The 21,632-nt window shown below is 39.1% G+C and overlaps 1 protein-coding gene across 1 annotated transcript in view; it reads right to left on the reverse strand.

Annotated features, from left to right (window-relative positions):
- The window catches only part of cdh5 (cadherin 5), a 222,190-nt gene that overhangs the window by 55,518 nt on the left and 145,040 nt on the right, over positions 1 to 21,632 (reverse strand). The window contains exons 12-13 of the mRNA XM_020929300.2: positions 5,639 to 5,772; positions 4,279 to 4,393 (exon numbers count right to left, since the gene is read on the reverse strand). Of these exons, the coding sequence (XP_020784959.2) occupies positions 4,279 to 4,393; positions 5,639 to 5,772 (249 nt within the window). The remainder of the gene's footprint in view (positions 1 to 4,278; positions 4,394 to 5,638; positions 5,773 to 21,632) is intronic.

Consider the following 21,632-nt stretch of genomic DNA (forward strand, 5'->3'; position numbering starts at 1 on the left):
ACTTTATTTATGTTGGTCACTTTATTTATGTTGGTCACTTTATTTATGTCACTACTGTTGTGGTGAAAAGACTTTTTGGACGCATGCGCACTCAACTTCATGTTGCAGTAACTGGGATACTGCTTTTACATGCCACAGTATCTCAGTTACTATCAGAATAAACCAGCTACAGTAACCCGGTTCCTAATAACCAGGATACTGAAACCGGAGTACTGCGTATACATGCACCATGAAGAAACCGGGATACTCAAAAAAACAGATCATAACCGGGATACTGATGTGCATGTAGACACACTCTATGATCAGACTTTTGATGTTAAGCCAATCACAGCCCGCTAACTTTACCTCTACACCTCTGAATCCATATAAATGCACTCTCTCTTTCTTCTCTTCTTACTTTTATGGTGATTATTTATGTTTTAATCTGTTTGTATTGTGATTTGAATGTCTTTCTTATTCTGTAAAACACTTTGAATTACTTTAAGTACGAATTGCCTTACTCTAACCATTTCAGTAACAACATTCTTTCACCCAATCTCCAGCACAGCAGCAGAACGTCCAGCCTCCTCAGCCGCTCCATCCGTCTCCTCCATTTCTGCTCCGTTCAGTTCATTCACTCCACCTCGATTTTCTCACCGGGCTGAAATCAGATCTTTTCCCCCCCGAATCTCTTGTTTCCATAGCGTCTTCAAATTATCTCAATTTGACCAACGATTTCTATTCGGTTTCCGTCCCGACTTGACAGAATCTATTTTTCCCTGTGCCATAAGCCGAGCTCTTGTGGGGGGGAAGGGGGGGCTGAGGTGGAGAATCAAAGAGAACGCACAGCTCGCCACCCAAGGCACTATTTCCACATCCGCTGCTGCATTATTCATAAAACTAACAACACCACGAGCCAAAAAACTTCTCTGCAAAAATACTCACTGTATTTATAGCAAGGCCAAAGTGAAGTGTGTGTGTAATTCACTGCTCGCGTTAAGAAGGGGTATAGCAACAATATGATGGAGACTTACTGCACAAAAGAGAGGCTTATGTGATGGTTCAATAATGCCATGATGATGTACCTATGTGGACTTAAAGGTGCACTGTGGAACTTTTTCTCGAGGAATTCTGTACAGACGTGGGCCCGTTCACAATACCAATCCATGTTTGTGTTTGTTTCTGCAATAAAAAGAACTAATTGACAGTGTTTGCTTGTTGATTACAGATTACATACCCCAAAATGTAGTTTGTAACATAATCCATTAAATTACTTAAAGTGAGTAACGTAATCTGAATACTATGGATTACTTGATTTGTAGAGAAGCAAAGACGAGGATATCGTAACGTAAGATGTTTTGTCTGCGAAAAGAAAATAAAAAAGCACAGACTTTACTTAACCAAATTTTAAATATTACTGATAGAAGAGAAGGAAACACGGCCCATGCAGCATGATTTAGTCCTGTTAAATCCTGTTTTAGACCTGGTTTAGACCTGGTTTAATCCCGGTTTAGATCTGGTTTGGACCTGGTTTACTCCTGATTTAGACCTGGTTTAGTCCTGATTTAGTCCTGGTTTTGACTTGGTTTTAGTCCTGGTTTAATCCTGGTTTAGACCTGGTTTAATCCTGGTTTAGACCTGGTTTACTCCTGATTTAGACCTGGTTTAGTCCTGATTTAGTCCTGGTTTTGACTTGGTTTTAGTCCTGGTTTAATCCTGGTTTAGACCTGGTTTAATCCCGGTTTAGACCTGGTTTAATCCCGGTTTAGATCTGGTTTGGACCTGGTTTAGACCTGGTTTAGTCCTGGTTTACCCCTGATTTAGACCTGGTTTAGTCCTGATTTAGTCCTGGTTTTACTTGGTTTTAGTCCTGGTTTAATCCCGGTTTAGACCTGGTTTAGTCCCGGTTTAGACCTGGTTTAGACCTGGTTTAGTCCTGGTTTAGTCCTGGTTTAGACCTGGTTTAGACCTGGTTTAGTCCTGGATTTAGACCTGGTTTAGACCTGGTTTAGACCTGGTTTTAGACCTGATTTAGTCCTGGTTTAGTCCTGATTTAGACCTGGTTTAGACCTGGTTTAGACCTGGTTTAGGACCTGGTTTAGACCTGATTTAGACCTGGTTTAGACCTGGTTTTAGACCTGGTTTATTAGACCTGGTTTAGACCTGGTTTAGACCTGGTTTAGACCTGTTTTAGACCTGGTTTAGACCTGGTTTTAGACCTGGTTTAGACCTGGTTTAGACCTGGTTTGGAACCTGGTTTTAGACCTGGTTTTAGACCTGGTTTTTAGACCTGGTTTAGTTTCCTGGATTTAGACCTGGTTTAGACCTGGTTTAGACCTGGTTTAGTCCTGGTTTTAGACCTGGTTTAGACCTGGTTTAGACCTGGTTTAGACCTGGTTTGGACCTGGTTTTGTTTCCAGCAATGAGTGGAATTACCGAGAAAAAAAAAAAGGGATATAGCCCGAAATGTGAAAACAGGAAAATACCGTCGTGTAATCCATTTACTTCAACAAAGTAACAGTAATCCAATTACCACTCACTGAAACAGTAACTGAAACCGAATACAGTTACTCATAATTTGTACTCTGATAATGTAACTCCGGTACATGTAATCTGTTACTCCCCAACACTGCTAATTGAAGATATTCAGGATCATTTTTTACTGAAGAATATTCTTGGAAAACAACAATAAGATTACAGAGAACCTCATGTGACGTTAACCTTGATGATGAAGATGAATTCTCACGATTTTTGAGAAGCCAGCGCAAAACAACCAAAACAAACATGGAGACACCAGATAATCTAAACATACTTCGGCCTGTTTTAGAGGAAATACTATTTTGTTTTTGAAAAGTGTGCACAGGGAAGAGCTTTGTGCATTAGTGAACGGGGAAGATGTTCTTTTCTCTCCACTGGATTTAACAGGTTCTATTCACGCTTACGTCACAAACCAGGAAGACATTTGGAAAGATGTGATTACAACTTCCCAGGTGCAGTTTTCTTCATCTAAATGTCATTGTGGTGTTCTGTTATGTTCAGCTCATCAACAGTTACAACCACACCTCAGTTTTCATCATTTCCCCACTGACACACAACTCTGAGCCGCACTGGGTGCATGCGATTAGAAGAGATGAGGCGCCAAATTCAAGATGATTCCAAACAGCACATACATATGCAGTCTTCAGTTTACATCTGATCATATTTACTGTTTTATCACAGTCAGTCGGTGAGTTCAGTGTTGGTAACTACACCAGAACTTGTCATCGCATCTTTCCAAATGTCTTCCTGGTTTGTGACATAAGCGTGAACTGAGCCTACGAAAGTGATTTTTCTGCTTGTTCCGCTGTTGAGACGCTCCTAACGATCAACATGAAGCATGTGTTTGAACAAACCATTCACTGGTTCTGATCACTTTCCAATCAGCAGTTCCAAATCAGTCCAACAAGGTTCATTTGGTTCTAGCTGTTCTAATTTTCGGAATTCTGTTTTTCGGAATTCTATGACACATTGTTGTCCATGTCTTAGCGTAGTTGAGTGTAATATTCAACTACAATGAGGTTCCTTTGGTCTGATCATTGGAGTATTACGCTCAAGTCATGGACAACAATGTGTCAAGGAATTCCAAACAACTGGAATCGAAGAGGGCATGTTTCCGTAACCTCCTCCGATTCAATATGCTTTACCAGGATGAGGGAATTATACCACCCAGTCTGCACATCAAGAATCCCAACCCAACCCAACCTAGCCCATAATGCAGGTTCTAAATTCTAAAAGGTGTTACAAATCAGTATAATAAGGCTCCACAGATCAGTCTGATGACAGCCAGATCAATGTGGTGCACCCACCACCAGTAAAGTTACACAGTGCAACTTTAAAGACAAAAATGCATTTATTTAGTAGCCAAATTGTTCAATATTTTAAGCTTAAGTTGTGCATTACTGCAATATTGATTTTATAAAGATATGTGGAAATTGTGCTATCACTCAGTTGTGTCCTTTGGCAAGACACTCCACTAACTTTACTTCATATTCTATTTATGTATTTGAGTGATTGCTACACTGTGTATGTGCAGAGTCCATTTACAAAATGTGCCATAAAAAATCATTATTTTTCTTAGGTTAACGCTGTTTGTAACTGCCAAATCTTCCCTCCATTCATTATATTTACTTACAAAATGTGAAAATAGCACAAATGTGTCCAGTGAATTTTAAACAGCAATCATTATGTCTCCTTTTATCTCTGGAGCCAAAAGCAGCGAGTGAATAAAAGAGCCACAGAAAGTAGAAGAGTGAGACGTACCCAGGATGGTGAGGATGCAGAGGAGGATGGCGATGAGCGCCTGCACACTCACGCCCATCCTGCGAGCGGCAGCCTTACAGTGACTCTGTTTTCTGCTGTGGTCACAGTGACACGCCTGAGGAACAGAGGATAACACATGATCAGAGAAATAAAGAACACAATCACATGATATGACTTTCATAAACACTTAAAGGGGCATTGGGTAACTTTTCTAGTGGAGGGGACCCCACTGACTCTCCATGGAGCCTGGAATATTCCACTGTATGACATTAAACTTATCTTGTCTCCAACCAACCTGAAGGTCAGAGGATCAGTTCCCACTTTAACCAGGTTCTGTTGTTGAGTCCTTAGGCAAGACACTTTGCCCAGTATAAATCTGATGTGTGCATAGTGGAGGTGATGGTCAGAAGGTTCAATGGCGCAGATTGGCAGCCTTGCTTCTGTCAGTCTGCCCCAGGGCAGCTGTGGCTACAGTAATTTACCTTGACCCAATGTGGAGTGAGTGAATAAAGATCACAGTGCAGTGAAAGGCATTTCCAAGCCGGTAAAGCCCACTACATGTGAAAGGAATGATTACTGATGCCATTACGACCTCTTGTATACAGCAGAGAATTATTTGTATTACTGTCATTTCTAGACTATAAGCACGACTTTTTTCTCACACTTTGAATGCTGTGGCTTATAGAACGATGCAGCTAATGTATGATCGGCTCATTTCTTTGGCACATTGTCCATTCATACTGTATATACAGTCTACGGTTTAACAACACAGTGGATACGTGGCATGGTAAGCTGAAGATGAGGTAGAGTTATATGTCTATAAAACATAACCCTTTATCCAGTTGTCAGTGCACAAATTTAGACATCAAAATTATACATTTACAAAGGAAATAAGCATTTAATCGATCAAATGTGAGTTATTCAGTGCAATATGTATAATTCAGACATCCCTTGGTGAGCTACTTGGAAGGAGGTGGACAGCTACTGGTAGCTCCAGAGCTACAGGTTGGAGACTCCTGGCGCATACACTGTCCTCCTTTGGACTTCCTTTGTCAAATACAAACTACGCATTTTTTATTGCACCTTTTATTTGCAAGTTCACCTCGCAGTTCTGCCAGCAATTACTTGGACAACACTGAGTGTTCCGGTGCATTACATACATCATGACCAAATAGCAGTGATTGGTTAAATAAAAAAAGTCAAAAGAACCAATCCTAATGTTACGAGGTCAGACGGTTTCCACGAAGTGAAACCGGCTGATGAATTAGGCAAGTTGGGGGTGGACTTTCCACCAGAAAAGTTACAGAGTACACCTTTACAAACACAAACTCATACAGGTAAAAACATAACCCGCACTGACCTTGATGTGCACTTGTGTGACACTGGTGAGCTGCTGTGGTCTGCCTCCGTCTCCCACTCTCACCGCCACGATGTAGTCCCTGGAGTCGTCCAAACTGAAGGGGCCCTGCTTTAACAAGATGTCCGCCGAGTTATCTGAAAACACACAACACAGAAGAAGAAAAAATATGAGTCTGCTTCCCCTGCTCCAGATGTATCTCCCCTTCAGCCCGGTGCATGTCTAATTTGTCTGAATCATCACCAGTCCCCAGTGAAGCAGAGAGAATGCTCACCTGCTCCGACTGTGAAAGAACCCAGCTATTTATAAGAGAGACTGCACACAGAGCGCCAAGACAAAATGAATCATTTGGGGGAATTAGTGTTTCAAAAACCACATGCTGTACGAAAGTTATGGTTCTGCAGGATTTGAGAGGAGGAAATATGTGCACGAGAATGGGCTGAGGATGTGTGGTTTCTGCAACTTGTGGTGTTCGATTTCAAACAGTTGGGCGGTTTTACAGTGAATAAAGCAGGAGATTTTAAAGTACAAGTGAAAACTAGGACCTGAAGTAGGACTAAACAACATCAAAGGATACATTCACAAGCTGTCCTAGACCTGGTTTAGTCCTGGTCTTAGTCTTGGTTTAGTCCTGGTCTATCTTGGTTTAGTCTTGTTTTTGCCCTGGTCTAGTTTTGGTCAGGTCTTTGTTTAGTCCTGGTCTAGGCATGGTTTAATCCTGGTTTAGTCTTGGTTTAGTCCTGGTCTAGTCCTGGTCTAGTCTTGGTTTAGTCTTGATTTAGTCTTGGTTTAGTCCTGGTTTAGTCCTGGTCTAGTCTTGGTTTAGTCTTGATTTAGTCTTGGTTTAGTCTTGGTTTAGATCTGGTTTAGTCCTGGTCTAGTCTTGGTTTAGTATTGGGTTAGACCTGGCTAAGTCCTGGTCTAGTCTTGGTTTAGTCCTGGTCTAGTCTTGGTTTAGTCTTGGTTTAGTCCTGATCTAGACGTGGCTTAGTCCTGGTCTAGTTTTGGTTTAGTCTTGGTTTAGTCCCGGGCTAGTCTTGGTTTAGTCTGGGTTTAGTCTTGGTTTAGATCTGGTTTAGTCCTGGTTTAGTCTTGGTTTAGTCCTGGTCTAGACGTGGCTTAGTCCTGGTCTAGTTTTGGTTTAGTCCTGGTTTAGTAGTGGTCTAGTTTTGGTTTAGTCTTGGTTTAGATCTGGTTTAGTCCCGGGCTAGTCTTGGTTTAGTCTGGGTTTAGTCTTGGTTTAGATCTGGTTTAGTCCTGGTTTAGTCTTGGTTTAGTCCTGGCCTAGACGTGGCTTAGTCCTGGTCTAGTTTTGGTTTAGTCCTGGTTTAGTAGTGGTCTAGTCTTGGTTTTGTCTTGGTTTAGTCCTGGTTTGTGAAAGTATGAACACACCCCGAGGTACTTCCAGGACACACACAAAAAAGAATAAAAACCTAAACAGATTTTTATCTACTCCGTAAGGAGACCTCGAGGGCTTCAAAAGGCGCCTATAAATAAAACGTATTATTATTATAAAATGTAAAAGGCAAAGGTCCTATATCACAGAAAATGCACTCTTGTGAACTTTAAGTCATGTTAGAATGTTGTTACTTCCTCAGAAACATGCCTGGAGTTGTGTTTTGTTTCACTCACGCACAGTGGTGAGATGCTGGAATCAAACCAACAACCTCATCAGTCTAACATGGGTCTGGCTTTTGACGTTTTAAATAAAATGTCCATTGTAACCTATATTTTATAAAGAAAATCACAACCCGAGATTTGAGAGAATGCCTTAAGTGCAGGCAGGGGCTCGCACAATAGCCACATTTGTCAAACTCATCGACGCGCCACATCCGGTCTGTGGAGAGCCATATCCACGACCATGTCCTGCTCTGGAGGAATTGAACTCGCGCACAATGACAGGAAGCAGACGTTTGGACTTTTGAACAGACCTCGAGACAAAAACAATAAGACAAAGACACAACTCTGAACTGCTACTTAAAGGAACCTATGTTTTACTGATGTATGCACTTTTCTATATGCAAAATAAATACAAAGGTTCTATATGATGCAAAATGAACTCTTGTGAGATTTAAACCATGTTATAATGTTGTTACCGCCTCAAAAACAGACCCGGAGTTGTGTTTTGTTTCATTCACACATGTTTGAGTAATCCTTTATTATGAGTCTGTCTATATCTCCAAGGCTCAAAACGTTCTGCTCCACTTTGTGATGTCATGAAGAGGTAGTTTGCAAGTGAACAGCTTTTTTACTTTTATTTCAGTAGAGATTGGCAATTCCAGGGCTGAAATTATCAAAATAATTCTAGGGAAGGTGTAAGCAGTCTTATATTACCACATGACATCACAAGGTGGAACAGAGTGTTTTCTATACTATATCTATATATTATATCTGCAGGGTTTGTGTGTTAAACATGTGAGAATGAAACAAAACACAACTTCAGGTCTGTTCGTGTGATGAGGAAACTACATTAAAACATAGATCAGAAAATAGCGACCCATTAAAATGACTTCAGTATAAAGCTGCTCAATTATCGAAAAAATCATCACGATTATTTTGGTCAATATTAAACTCACAATTATTCAAACGATTATTTTTTAGCTACACGGTGCATTTAATTCAGCATTTCTCTCTCAAAAAAACACTTTGTTATTGATCATTTATGCAAAAATTTCAAACTGAAAATAAATATAAGTTACATATATGAACCTTAGAGCAGTTTTGCGATGTATAAAACATCAAATGAATAAAATATACTTTTAACATGAAATAAAGCATAGAAAAACATAAATGTATCCAAAATAAACTATATATCCAGCTGTTCTACAATCTCTACATTTAAAAAGTAAAATAAATATACTTATAAGCTTTAAATTGTTTCAACTCGATTACATGAGTTTGGACATTATCTGACACACATAATTGCACAGCCTTACTTCAATACATAATTTAGATAGAAAGGACTCTGTAACTTTTTGGTTGGGGGACCATCACCTGCTTGTTTCTATGGATATGTCTTTGCTCTGTCTGGAATGTTCCACAGTGCAACATTAAACAGCTCTATGACGGTAGGCGGGTATTATTTTTTAACCAGTCGCTGTGCTATTTGGTCGTGACGTATGTAATGCGCCGCTAATGGGGCTAACTGGTATATTAAGCTTTTCCCAAATCCCGTAGGAAGATGATAAAATTCACCAAACATTCTCTTTGCTCCGGCTTTAAATCCTCGATCTCGAGAATCGTTGCCAACACAGAATGTATGGCTCTTCGCTGATTGGCTGGTGCCCGAACTTGCACTTCCGGTGTTCTTGTAAACCGTCTAATGTATTCCGATTCCTGACCTAGTTGCTGGAGAGAAATGAAATTGAGCGGAGGCACAAGGTGACGCCAGCCTGACTAGAATAAACCACTCATCTACTTTTCATTTTCATTAGGAAGTGTTTACATGGTCTTTTTAAAGTGGAATTAGGGATGGGCATGATTAGTCGATTAATTGATAATTGATCATTCAGAATTTCATCGATTATGTTCATTTTAATCGACAAACCGAATGTAGGTTGCTGTGCGTCGCGTGACCAAACAGGGTCTGTACATGTGTCTCTGCACTCAGAAGGAGCGAGACACAAACAGTCGGTCAGTCTGCAACGTGCCAAAGAGCAAATGTGTATTTAACGATGATTTGTACAAGAAATTCCACACTTTCCATTCCGGTCGGGACAAGTGTGAGTCCATGTGCACAGTGTACAAAGCAGCACATATGTTTCGGTGTCCAGTGGGAAAAATATTTACCAGGTGAGAGTCGCGCAATGTCGATGACGAGTCCCCACCTCCCTCCCCCCGTACGGTGTCCTGGTTTTGACAAACGCAAATATAGTCACACTAACCTGTATTTCACTGAGTCGCGTCCTTTAATCTGACAGAAGTTGAACCGCATCAGCGACACAAGAGCTGTTTTTTTTCTTCGCTTAGTTTATGCAAATTTGCCATGTTGCCATGTTTGTTTTAAGTTTCATTTCTGTGAGAGTTGCGCATTAAACACATAATGTCAAACGGATTGATGTGGCTCTAGAGTGGTTATGGTTTATATGTCGTAAAGTTGAATTTATTCATACAGATTAGTAGTGCAGATAGTAATAATAATGATGATCATTTTAATATAAAAACGTTAATGATTAATCAATAATCAATCGTTAATTCTCCCGACAATCGATTAAGAAAATTTAATCGAATGCCCATCCCTAAGTGGAATTAATTAAATCATGTTTATTCGGAATTATAGGTCTCATATAAATGTGGCAAATGTGACATTAAACAGCTCTACTTTACATTTATTCAATTACAGGTGGTTTTATAGCTCAAAAATACCTTGAAAAACAGACAATCTGACTGTGAGCGGGATTGCCTCTCCACAGACCTGACCTGTAACTTCATCTACATGAAGATAGAAAGGTTTAATGCCCATGCAGTGAAACATTCCAGACAAAGCACATCTCCACGGAGAAAATCATTAGACGGACCCTCCACCAGAAAAGTTACACAATCCACTTTCAACGAGACACTCCCTTTTGCGTCAATCTCTCAGGAGACTCGCGAACGTGATTGTAACTTTTGATGTTTTTATGCGCGGCGTGTAGTGCTAAAGCTAACTCTTATTATTTAGCACGCTTCGCTATTGCATCTCCAGAGCCCACTTCAGATCAAATCACACTGGAGCGCTCTGTATGCAAATAAACAAGCTCCTCAAAAGGCTCGCCAATAATGACTGCCGCTTTCATCTCCACTTCCTGTGCTGCTCGGGACACAAATTAACTGCCCCTCCACAACACTCAATCTTCTGGCTCTTTTTAAATGACGGAGAATTGATTTCAGTTATGTAAAGCAGGAGCGGCACCACAATGGGACAATGGGCTGGCTAGCGTGCGCGGCTAATAGGCTAGCTGGCGTGCACGGCCATGCTAATTCTGTTTCGGCGATGTGGAAAAGAGTTGGTCGTGATTGGGTTTCCGCAAGGGCAAAGTGGAAAGACGAAGTAAGTAAGACGTCTGGATTGAATAGATGGAGGTTAAGAATGGTGGTAAGAGAGAAAAGATTGTTGTAAAAGTATTTAAAGGATCACGAGAAGGGAGTCAAAATAAAAAACTAAGCAAAAATGATTTCAATTTATTGGAAAATGAGTGGAGTTTAGTGGATAGAAAGAGTGTGTTTACATGCGCATCAGAATCCCGGTTATGATCGGGTTTTTTGAGTATCCCGGTTTCTTCATGGTGCATGTAAACGCAGTACCCCGGTTTCAGTATCCCAAATAAGGCAGTATTCCGGTTGTAGCTGGTATATTCCAATAGTAAGTGTTTGTCTTTTGGACTCATGCACACTCAACTTCATGTTGCAGTAACCGGGATACTGCGTATACATGCCACAGTATCCCGGTTACTGCAACATAAAGTTGAGTGTGCATGAGTCCAAAAGACAAACACTTTCCAGTCTTTTCACCGCAACAGGAGCGACATAAATAAAGTGACCAACACAAATAAAGTGACCGTACATGAGTGACATGACTGTAAAATTAAGAGCTGCGCTAAACCTGCACACGTACAATCTGCACTCGTATGACCTGCACAAGTAGGATCGCTGAAAAGTTAAAACATGAACTATCTCCTGCGATAAACAGAACAGACTCACCATCATCAGCACCTCCTCTGTCTCAAAGAGAACACTCATATTCTACTGAGTCGTGTCCTTAAGTCCGGAAGACGCTGATCGCATCAGCGGCACAAGGAGCGAGTTAACAGTTTATGTAAATTAGCCAAGCGGTCTTAAGTTTTGTTTCTGTAAAATGTAAACAAATGTGATCAGAGCTGAAATATATGATCAAACCTGCTGACGTGGCTCTGTAGTGGTTATGGTTTATATGTTGTAAAGTTGAGTTTATTTATGCAGAAAATTTTAAAGAAGAATCTGTTCCGTTTGATCTGCTCAGTGGATTGTGAGATATCTCATAGCTTCTTATCGCTGGTTAAACCTCCCAAACTTCCTTTGCTAAAGGAGCTCATGTAGATTATGTCAAGAAACCGGGATACTCTATTTGATCTGAGTATCCCGGTTTCTTAGTGCACATGAAAACACAGTATCCCGAATACTGACAGAACCAGGATATGGCTAATAACCGGGATACTGATGTGCATGTAAACACACTCAATGACTGCAAGAATTTCTGGATTCTTTGTTGTTTTCTGTGGTGCAACATAACCTAAATGTACGAACCTAAAGCGCCCATATGACGCTATTTCCTGATCTGTTATAATGAGTGTGTAAACATGCAGATGGCAGATGGAGTATCCCAGTTTCTTGATATAATCTTAACATAATTTTAAAAATGTATTTAACTTAATTTAATAAAACAGGAAAAATACAAACAACCATGAGCTCCTTTAGCATAGGAAGGTTGGGAGGCTCCTAACCCGCTGTAGAGCTTTGATCTACTGCACAGATCAAACCCAACATTTCCAAACACCAATGAGCAAGTTCTTCACTGCAGAAGATTATTAATTAAAATCTTCTGCATAAATAAACTCAACTTTACAACAAATAAACCATAACCACTACAGAGCCACATCAGCCCGTTTGATCATATAGTTCAGCTTTGACACATTTGTTTACATTTTACAGAAACCAAACTTAAAACCACATGTCTAATTTGCATAAACTATAAGCTCTGAAAAAAACAGCTCCCTATTTGTGCGCTGCTACGGTTCAGCTTCTGTCGGACTAAAGGACACGACTCAGTGGAATATGAGTGTTCTCTTTGAGACAGAGGAGGTGCTGATGATGGTGAGTCTGTTCTGTGTGTATATCGAGTTGGAGATAGTTCATGTTTAACTTTTCAGAGATCATACATGTGCAGATCATACAAGTGCAGACTGTACACGTGCAGGTTTAGAGCAGCTCTTTAACAGTCATTTCACTCATGTACGGTCACTTTATTTATTTTAGCTACTGTTGTGATGAAAAGACTGAATAGTGTTGCATGTTTATGTTGCATGTCACAGTATCCTGGTTACTATCGGAATATACCAGGTAGGGCTGGGCGATATGGATCAAAAAATATATCTCGATATATTTTGCTATATCTCGATATACGATATATATCTCGATATATGTGCAAGAAAAAATAACCCCCTAAAACTGTAAACTGCAAAAACAAATCTGCCAAATTCCACAAGGTCCTTTTTTTTAAATTGAAGTGTAAGAGGTCGACAGTTTAACATTTAAGATTACAAAAAACCCTAATTACATAAATAATAATTTAACTGTAAAATAAAAGAAATAATACATATTTTCTTCTTTTCATTCATAAATAAAACAACTCAACACAAGTTCATCTTTGCATTAACTCTGTTATCCAGACCATAATCATAACCATGAGCTCATTTAGCAGAAGCTCAGGATGTTCCTTATTTCAATAGATCCATGTTTCTATCCAGCAGTAAGGAGCTCTGAGGTTTAATCTCACAATCCACTGCAGATCAAACCCAACGTTTCCAAACACTATTGTACAAGTGACACTGCAGCAGATTATTAATTTAAATATTATGCATAAATAAACTTTACATTGCTAAACTTTACAATATATAAAGCATAACGACTCTAGAGCCACATCAGCCCGTTTGCGATAATAATGTGTTTAATGCAGTTTTGCGCACGTGTGTTTACATTTTACAGAAACAAAACTTAAGCGCATGACTCATTTGCATAAACAGCACTTCTCATGCAGCTCAGCTCGTTTAGCTTCTTTCTGGATAAAGGACGCGACTCGGTGGAATATGAGGATGTGCTGCTGATGGTTTTGTCTGTAAATGGTGGAAAAGGTTCGTGGTGCTTGAAGTTTTTCACTGGCACCAACTTTCGGCGTTCAAGGCGATAGTGACGAGTAAAGGAGACACGAGCGAACAAAATCAGGGAGGCGCGGGTGACGAGAGAGAAGGTAAACAAGCGAAGCGGCGAAATCTGAATTGAATATAAGCATTATATCGATATATACGATATGTCAGAATTCATATCGAGTTTAAAAACTATCTCGATATATTTAAAATATCGATATATCGCCCACCCCTAATACCAGGTACAGTGTCCCGGTTACTGCACCTGGTATATTTGGGATACTGAAACCGTGATACTGTGTATAAATTAACCATGAGGAAACAGAGATACTCAATAAAAAAAAAAAAAAAAAACATCATACCCGGGAGAATGATGTGCATGTATACAAACTAAATGATGTTGTTTCCTCATCACAAACATTTCAAGGAGTTGTGTTTGGTTTCATTCACACATGTTTAACACACAGTAGCTCAGTTGGTAAAAATGTTTGTCCACTGATCCAAAGTTTGACAGTTCGAATCCTGCTCTCGATACAAAAAGCGTCATTGGTCGAGCAGTCAGATCTATTGACCCACAGGTTGACGGCGTGATTCTAGCTCCCACAGATGAATGCTGTTGTTGTGTCCTTTGGCAAGACACTTAACCCACCTCTCCCTTAGTGTGTGTGTGTGTGCATACATCGATGTGTGAATGTGTGCGTGAATGGGCGAGTGGTTCCTTGATGTAAAGAGCTTTAAGTGCCTTGAAGGTGGAAAAACACTATAGAAAAATGTGACCGTTTGCCGTTTAGAAACCCCCAATTTAGGCTGAGTTCTTCTTCCAAACTGAAAACACTGTGGTAATGAAGGAAGTGCTCCACTGTTCATTTCAGCCCTCGTCTCGACTGAACTAAAAGGAAGCTGAAAAGTCCCGCTTCATGACATCACAAGGTGGAACAGCGATGTAGACAGACTAACAATAAAGGATTACTTAAACATGTCTGAATGAAACAAAACACAACTCCAGGTAGATTTCTGAGGAGGCACCAACATTATTGCTTCATTTGAGAGAAAGCATCTGTACTTTCTACTCCACTACATTTTTGAACTGATGAACTTTTGAACTGAAAAGTAAAAGTATTTTTTATTATTGTTTGAGAGCTGTTGAAATGGCTTAGGGGTTATTTTGACCAAGTTCATAAATAGATATACAAATAAAAACAGCTAAAAAAATAATTCAGTTGTTTCTAGCGAGCAAAATTCAGGCTTTTAAAAAAAAAAAAAAAATCACTACATTTGAAGATTCAAAAGAGATTAGATTAGATTCTTCACATGCTACTTTTACATGAGTATTTCTTGCTCTGGTATCTGTACTTTTACTTAAATAACAAAATTGAGTACTTCTTCCACCACTGGCTAAATTTTGTCTTATACTCATGAAGCAAATCCTCCAGCTTGGTACTCATGACCAAGCCTTACTGAAGATCTCCAGTTGGGTACCCGGACAGTGTTCTTGACAGGTTGGCCCATCAGCAGTGAAGAATGGGTCAAATACACAAGACAATCAAATGTATCTTCATTAACTTTTGAACAGAATGGATATGGTAAGAAAACAAACTCTTCATTACAGTTTTGTTGGTTCAATTTAAAGGTGCATTGTGTAACTTTTCTGGTGGAGGGTTCATCAAATATTTTTCTTCAGGGAGATGTTATTGTGTTGTCTGGAATGTTTCACAGTATGACATTAAACCTTTTTATCTTCATGGAGACCAAACTACAGTAGACCAGGTCACAGTCAAAATGCCTGTTTTTTTAAGGTATTTTTGAGCTATAAAACCATTTATAATTGAATAAAATAAAGTAGAGCTGTTTAATTCAATATGTGATAAATAGAACAATAATTTTTGGGGGTCAGTATTTATTATGGTACTTTTTCTTTGTTTTAGTGGGACATTTTGGGTTATTTTTTCTGCAATATGATCAGATTTGAGTTGTACATGGTTGAATTATGAACTAAAATTACAAAAACAAATTAGTTAAATCTTGCATTCTGCTATTTATTTATGCAGCTCAACAATATTTAATAATATTTAGATTTAAGATACTTTTTTGTGGATAATTTTTGGTTTAGATATTATCGTCTATATTTATTTAAAGGTGTATAGTGTAACTTTTCAGGTTTCACAGTATGGCTTTAAACCTTTCTATCTTCATGGAGACCAAACCAGGCCAAGTTACAGGTCAGATCTGTGGAGAGGCGACCCCGCTCACAGTCAAAATGTTGTTTTTCTAGGTATTTTTGAACTATAAAACCATTTATAATTGAATAAATGTAAAGTAGATCTGTTTAATGTCACACTGCAGAACATTCCAAGCAGAACAATGACATTTCTATAGAAACAAGCAGGTGACAGACCCTCAACCAAAAAGTGACATAGTGCACATAAGTCAACTTTTAATTATGCTTCACTTTTCTGTTTCCTTCTATTACAATTTTAAAAGTGCTGTACCTGATACTTTACTTGATTTGAATCTTCTCTCAGTCTCCTCACACATTCAGATCACCCTCATTATTCATAGTGATTCGTTTTTAAGCATTTTTCACAACTTTCAAAAACCAGAGAGTTTTATCACCAAGCCGCTGCCAACCCAAATTAGCATGCTAACAGCGCACCGGTGTTACAGATGATGTAAATATTTACGCTTCAATGATGTATTCAGAGTTAACACAGTTTATTTAGATCACCGTGTTTCCTTTTATTGTTTTGAAAATGCTATATTTGACAAAACAACGTATTCAGATTTTTCATTAGTTTCATTTTCCTTCCTTTGCTCTCTATGCTAAGTCACTGCCCCTTCAGAGCCCTATCACAACACAATCAATAATAATAATACATCAGACTTATATATAGCGCTTTGGACACTCAATGGTGTGTTACAAACAAATAAAAAAAAAAAAAAATCCAATCAGCATGCATCATACTAATTAAAGGTGCACTGCGTAACTTTTCTGGTGGAGGGTCCGTCAAATGCTTGTCTTCACGGAGATGTTATTGCTTTGTCTAGAATGTCCCACAGAAGAGATTAAACCTAAAGGAGACGAGTATAGGCCACGTTACAGGTTAGATCTGTGGAGATGCAACCCTATTCACAGAAGGAATGAATGTATTTTTGACCAATATTAACATCAGTAACCATGGACCCTCCACCAGAAAAGCACCGCAATGCACCTTGAAACCACAGCACATCGCACCAGGTTTGTGAAGCTGTAGTGTATTATTGTGTATCACACTTTTGTATATTTAAGGAGAATTGTGGTGTGGGAGCATGGGTGATGTAGTCTTGTGGGCGGAGCATTGTACAGGCTCGTACTGCTAACCTCAATGAGGGTTTGAATAGTGCCCAGGAGATTACAGATCACTAAAACATGTATGGATGACACCTAAAGTCTCTTGTTTTTTGCATGTTACAATATGTTAGAAAGCATTTTTTTTTTAATAATTCCAGGCAAAGCAATGACATATTCATAAAAAACAAGTAGGGATGGACACCCAACCAAAAAGTTGTGTGTAAAATGCCTCAGTCGTCCAGGTAGAATCCATGGCAAAGGAGAAATTAAATTTGTCACCTGGATAAAAGTTTTTTGGTCGAATACATTTCGCAGTTTATCCAAGCTGCTTCTTCAGTTCTGGTCAGACGCTGGTGGACACTGCCTTATATCTGCCTGAAGGGAGGAGCTAACTACACTGAAACTACTCTGAAACTAACACAGCTTTTTGTTTACAGTTTCTGTTTTTTCTGTAAACTGGGAATATTGAGCAATCTGACCAGAACTGAAGAAGCAGCTTTGATGAGCTGCAAAACATATTCAACCAAAAAAAAAAAAAAAGTTTGTCTAGCTGATAAATTGAAATTCTCCTTTGCCCCATAAAAAATTTAAATAGTGCAAGTTAAACATTCCCTAGGGTTGTGAAGGTAACTGAAAGCACTACTTTGTTAGAAGCTTTGTTACTCAAGTTAGACTTTAATCTGACTTTAATCTTTATTTTAACATAATCTCTGACTAGAAAAAGTTGATTTGGTTGGAACTTGTACTGCTAACCATAAAGAGGGTTCAAATAGTCCCCAGGAGATTACAGATCACTAAAACGTGCGTGGATGATGTCTAAAATGTCTTGTTTTTTTGCACGTTAAAATATGGTAGAACGCTCTAAAAAGTGAAATAATTAGTTTGAGACAGCCCACATCGGTCTCATTTTCACCTTAAAGGGTCTATCTACATAAGGCTGTATTCTGATCGATGGTAAAATGTAGTTTCCTCATCACAAACAGACTTGGTGTTGTTTTATTCACACATATTTAACACACGAACCCTGCCCATTTAGGCTGAGTTCTTCTTTCAAACAGATAAACACTCCATCTTGTTCCACCTTGTGATGTCATGTGGTAATACAGGAAGTGCTGAGCTGTGTTTTTAAACTCCATACACCTTCACTAGAATCATTTAGATCATTTCAGCCCTGGAAATGCCAATCTCTACTGAACTAAAGGTGAAAAGAAGCTTAAAAAACGACCATTATATGACGTATGAATGATGTATGAATGAAACAAAACACAACTCCGGGTTTGTTTTCGAGGAGGTAACGACATTATAACATCACTTAAAGCTCATAACAATCAATTTTGCGTAATATAGGACCTTTAAGAGTAGCTTTTACCGTGTATCTATACTGAGGCAAACAATTTTTACTTATAACATGAAGAAATATGTATAGTCATGTAGAGTGAAACCTCTATGAAGCATCCCTGAATATACTGATGCCGGCGAGAAAAACGAACGCTGAAGAAATGTCCTATTATTTGGCAACACATGACATTAGACTTGGCCCGTAGCGACACACACACTATGAATAATGCAGGTCACAGCGGCAGACTCGCACTCACACAGCTCCAAACGTCCATTCACACCTGAGGAAAGACTGTCCGCCGGGGTCCACCTCTGTTACTGCCACGGAGCAAAACTGGAGGCTGGGACAGAAAGGTCAACGCAAAGTTCATGGAGGAAAAGTTTGTAAAAAAAAAGGTTGATAGAGATAACAGGAAAAAGAATGACTGGCAGGTATTTGCGGCTGGTGTCCACGGAGATGTTTTTGCTTTGCTTTGTTTCACGTACTGGAGCTGTTAAGGACCAAAAACGGTGCCCAATTGTTCACTTTTATGTTACAAGCAGGAAACTTTGCCAGATTTTTAACATCCCTAGGACCAGTGTTGGAAAGGTGACTTTTAAAATGTATTCCTCAACAGATTACAGATTACATACCTCAAAATGTAGTTTGTAACGTAATCCATTAAATTACTTAAAGTGAGTAACGTAATCTGAATACTTTGGATTACTTGATTTGCTGTAGAGAAGCAAAGACTCGGATATCTTCACGTAAGATGTTTTGTCTGATAAAAGAAAATAAAAAGCCCAGACTTTATTTAACCACATTAAAAATATTATTGATAGAAGAGGAGGAGACACATCCACGCGGCATGGTTTAGTCCTGTTAAATCCTGTTTTAGACCTGGTTTAGACCTGGTTTTAGACCTGGTTTTAGACCTGGTTTAGACCTGGTTTTAGACCAGGTTTTAGACCTGGTTTTAGACCTGTTTTAGACCTGGTTTAGACCTGGTTTAGACCTGGTTTTAGACCTGTTTTAGACCTGGTTTAGACCTGGATTTAGTCCTGGTTTTAGTCCTGGTTTAGACCTGGTTTTAGTCCTGGTTTAGACCTGGTTTTAGTCCTGGTTTTAGACCTGGTTTTAGACCTGGTTTTAGACCTGGTTTTAGTCCTGGTTTTAGACCTGGTTTTAGACCTGGTTTAGACCTGGTTTTAGACCTGGTTTTAGACCTGGTTTTAGACCTGGTTTAGACCTGGTTTTAGTCCTGGTTTTAGACCTAGTTTAGACCTGGTTTAGACCTGGTTTAGACCTGGTTTTAGACCTGGTTTTAGACCTGGTTTAGACCTGGTTTAGAATCCGGCAATTAGTGGAATTTTGGGAAAAAAAAGGGATTTAGCCCAAAATGTAAAAGCAGGAAAATCCCTCTGTGTAATCCATTTATTTCAACAAAGTAACTGTAATCCAATTACCACTCACTGAAACAGTAACTGTAACTGAATACAGTTACTTATAATTTGTACTCTGATTACATAACTCCGGTACATGTAATCTGTTACTCCCCAACACTGTCTGTTTTTTGATGTGGTTAGAAGTTTAAGAGTGCATCTAATAGCCCGGAAAATACTGTACATTCTCATATAGGTTATAAAGATGAATCTGTTTTCTCCAGATACTAGCGGTTTTCAATAATGTTTTTAAAGTGAAAGTAAAAATTAAATCACAAAAAAATATTTGCTACTAAACTCATGGTGTTTTTTTAAAGGTGCATTGTGTAACTTTTCCGGTCTCCATGGAGATGTTATTGCTTCATCTGGAATGTTTCACAGTGTGGTACTAAACCTTTCTATCGTCATGGAGACTAAACCAGACCAAGTTCCAGGTCAGATCTGCGGAGAGGCGACCCCGCTCACAGTCAGAATGTCTGTTTTTCTTGGTATTTTTGAGCTTTAAAACCACCTTGTAATTGAGTAAAAGTAAAGTAGAGCTGTTTAAAGTCACACTGTGGAACATTCCAGGCAGAGCAATGACATATCCATAGAAACAAGTAAGGATGGACTCCCAGTTGAAAAGTTCCACAGCATATCTTTAACATTCCCTGAGGTTGTGAAGCTAACTGGATGCACTACTCTTTTAGAAGCTATTTTACTCAAGTTAGTCTTTAATCTGAGCTTTGTTTTAACGCAATCTGAACAGAAAGAGCCGCTGACATAGATGGAACTATAACAGACGAGGTGACGCGCAAATCTCTCACACGTACAATTACAGTCACAAGTTTTTTTTCACTTAGTCACTCTCACCTTTCTGCTGAAAATCAAACACCTTAACAGGACCATGAACACTCGCATTGATCACAGGTTCTAAAAATTTGTTATTTAAATCCATTTCCTGAGTTTTCAGACTTTTCATCAAACTTTAGTGTGCATTTTGTCACCATGGTAACTCCTGAACATTCCACCATTACCAGTTAGTCCTGTAATAATCAGTGATAATGGTCCGTGGTCAGACCAGTTTGTCAAAGCCTGATCCCGTCAGATGTCAGAAAATAAGCAAAGCTGGGCCTGGTTAGTACTTGGATGAGAGGCTGCTGGGAAAATCAGGCGCCACAGTGAGGTGCCAGTCGCAAAAACTGTAGCTGTGTCCTTAGGCAAGACACTTCACCTACATTGCCTAGTACACAGCAAAAAAGTGTAGTGTTAAAATGGACTCTTACGGAATCAATTTTAACATTTTCTCAGGGTTTAAAATGAGTCCAATCTGTTTAAGAGTTAATTTAACATTTTTGGAAATGTTAATTAAGTAACAGTGGACCAAAGTTCCTGTTTAACCCTGAAATCAAGAGTTATATTAACGTTTTGAGAGTAAACGGATAACACTTTGAAGAGTTATCCTGATTTAGCTAAACAACACTCAGAGGTGGTTTATTTTTCCACTTTATTTGAGTTCATTTAAGATGAAATTATGCACAAAACTGGTTCTAACTCGTCTTCTCTCGCGGGAGTTTGAAGTGGTGGGCGGGAGGTGCCAAATGAACACTAAAGGAAGTTGAATGAACACTTGGGGAAGTTGAATTAACTTCAATCATATCAACTCTGGCACATAACCTCAACTTGAACCCCCATTCAACTTTTCTAACTTTTTGTGTTAAATACAACTCAGAATTTTTTCACTCTGAAATTTTAACCCTCCAGTTTTTGCTGTGTATGAAAGTGGTGTGTGCATGAGTGTTGGGGTTAAACAGTTCATAGATAAGGTCAATTAAATACAGTCAATCAATGAACCTGCCCAGGGACGACAGGTGGAAATGTGCAAATAAATAAATATTGGTGACACTGGTGCTTTCTCAACTGGTTTGCCTGTATTCAGCCTCACGTTTTACTATAGGTAGTTTTATGTCTTTTACCATGTTAGAGTGTGTGTGTGTGTGTGTGTGTGTGTGTGTGTGTGTGTGTGTGTCTGGGTTGTTTGGTTGTGTGGGTT

The sequence above is a fragment of the Boleophthalmus pectinirostris genome, unplaced genomic scaffold (assembly GCF_026225935.1).
Source record: "Boleophthalmus pectinirostris isolate CB_2022bp ecotype Guang Dong unplaced genomic scaffold, ASM2622593v1 HiC_scaffold_5, whole genome shotgun sequence".
Taxonomy (NCBI): Eukaryota; Metazoa; Chordata; class Actinopteri; order Gobiiformes; family Gobiidae; genus Boleophthalmus; species Boleophthalmus pectinirostris.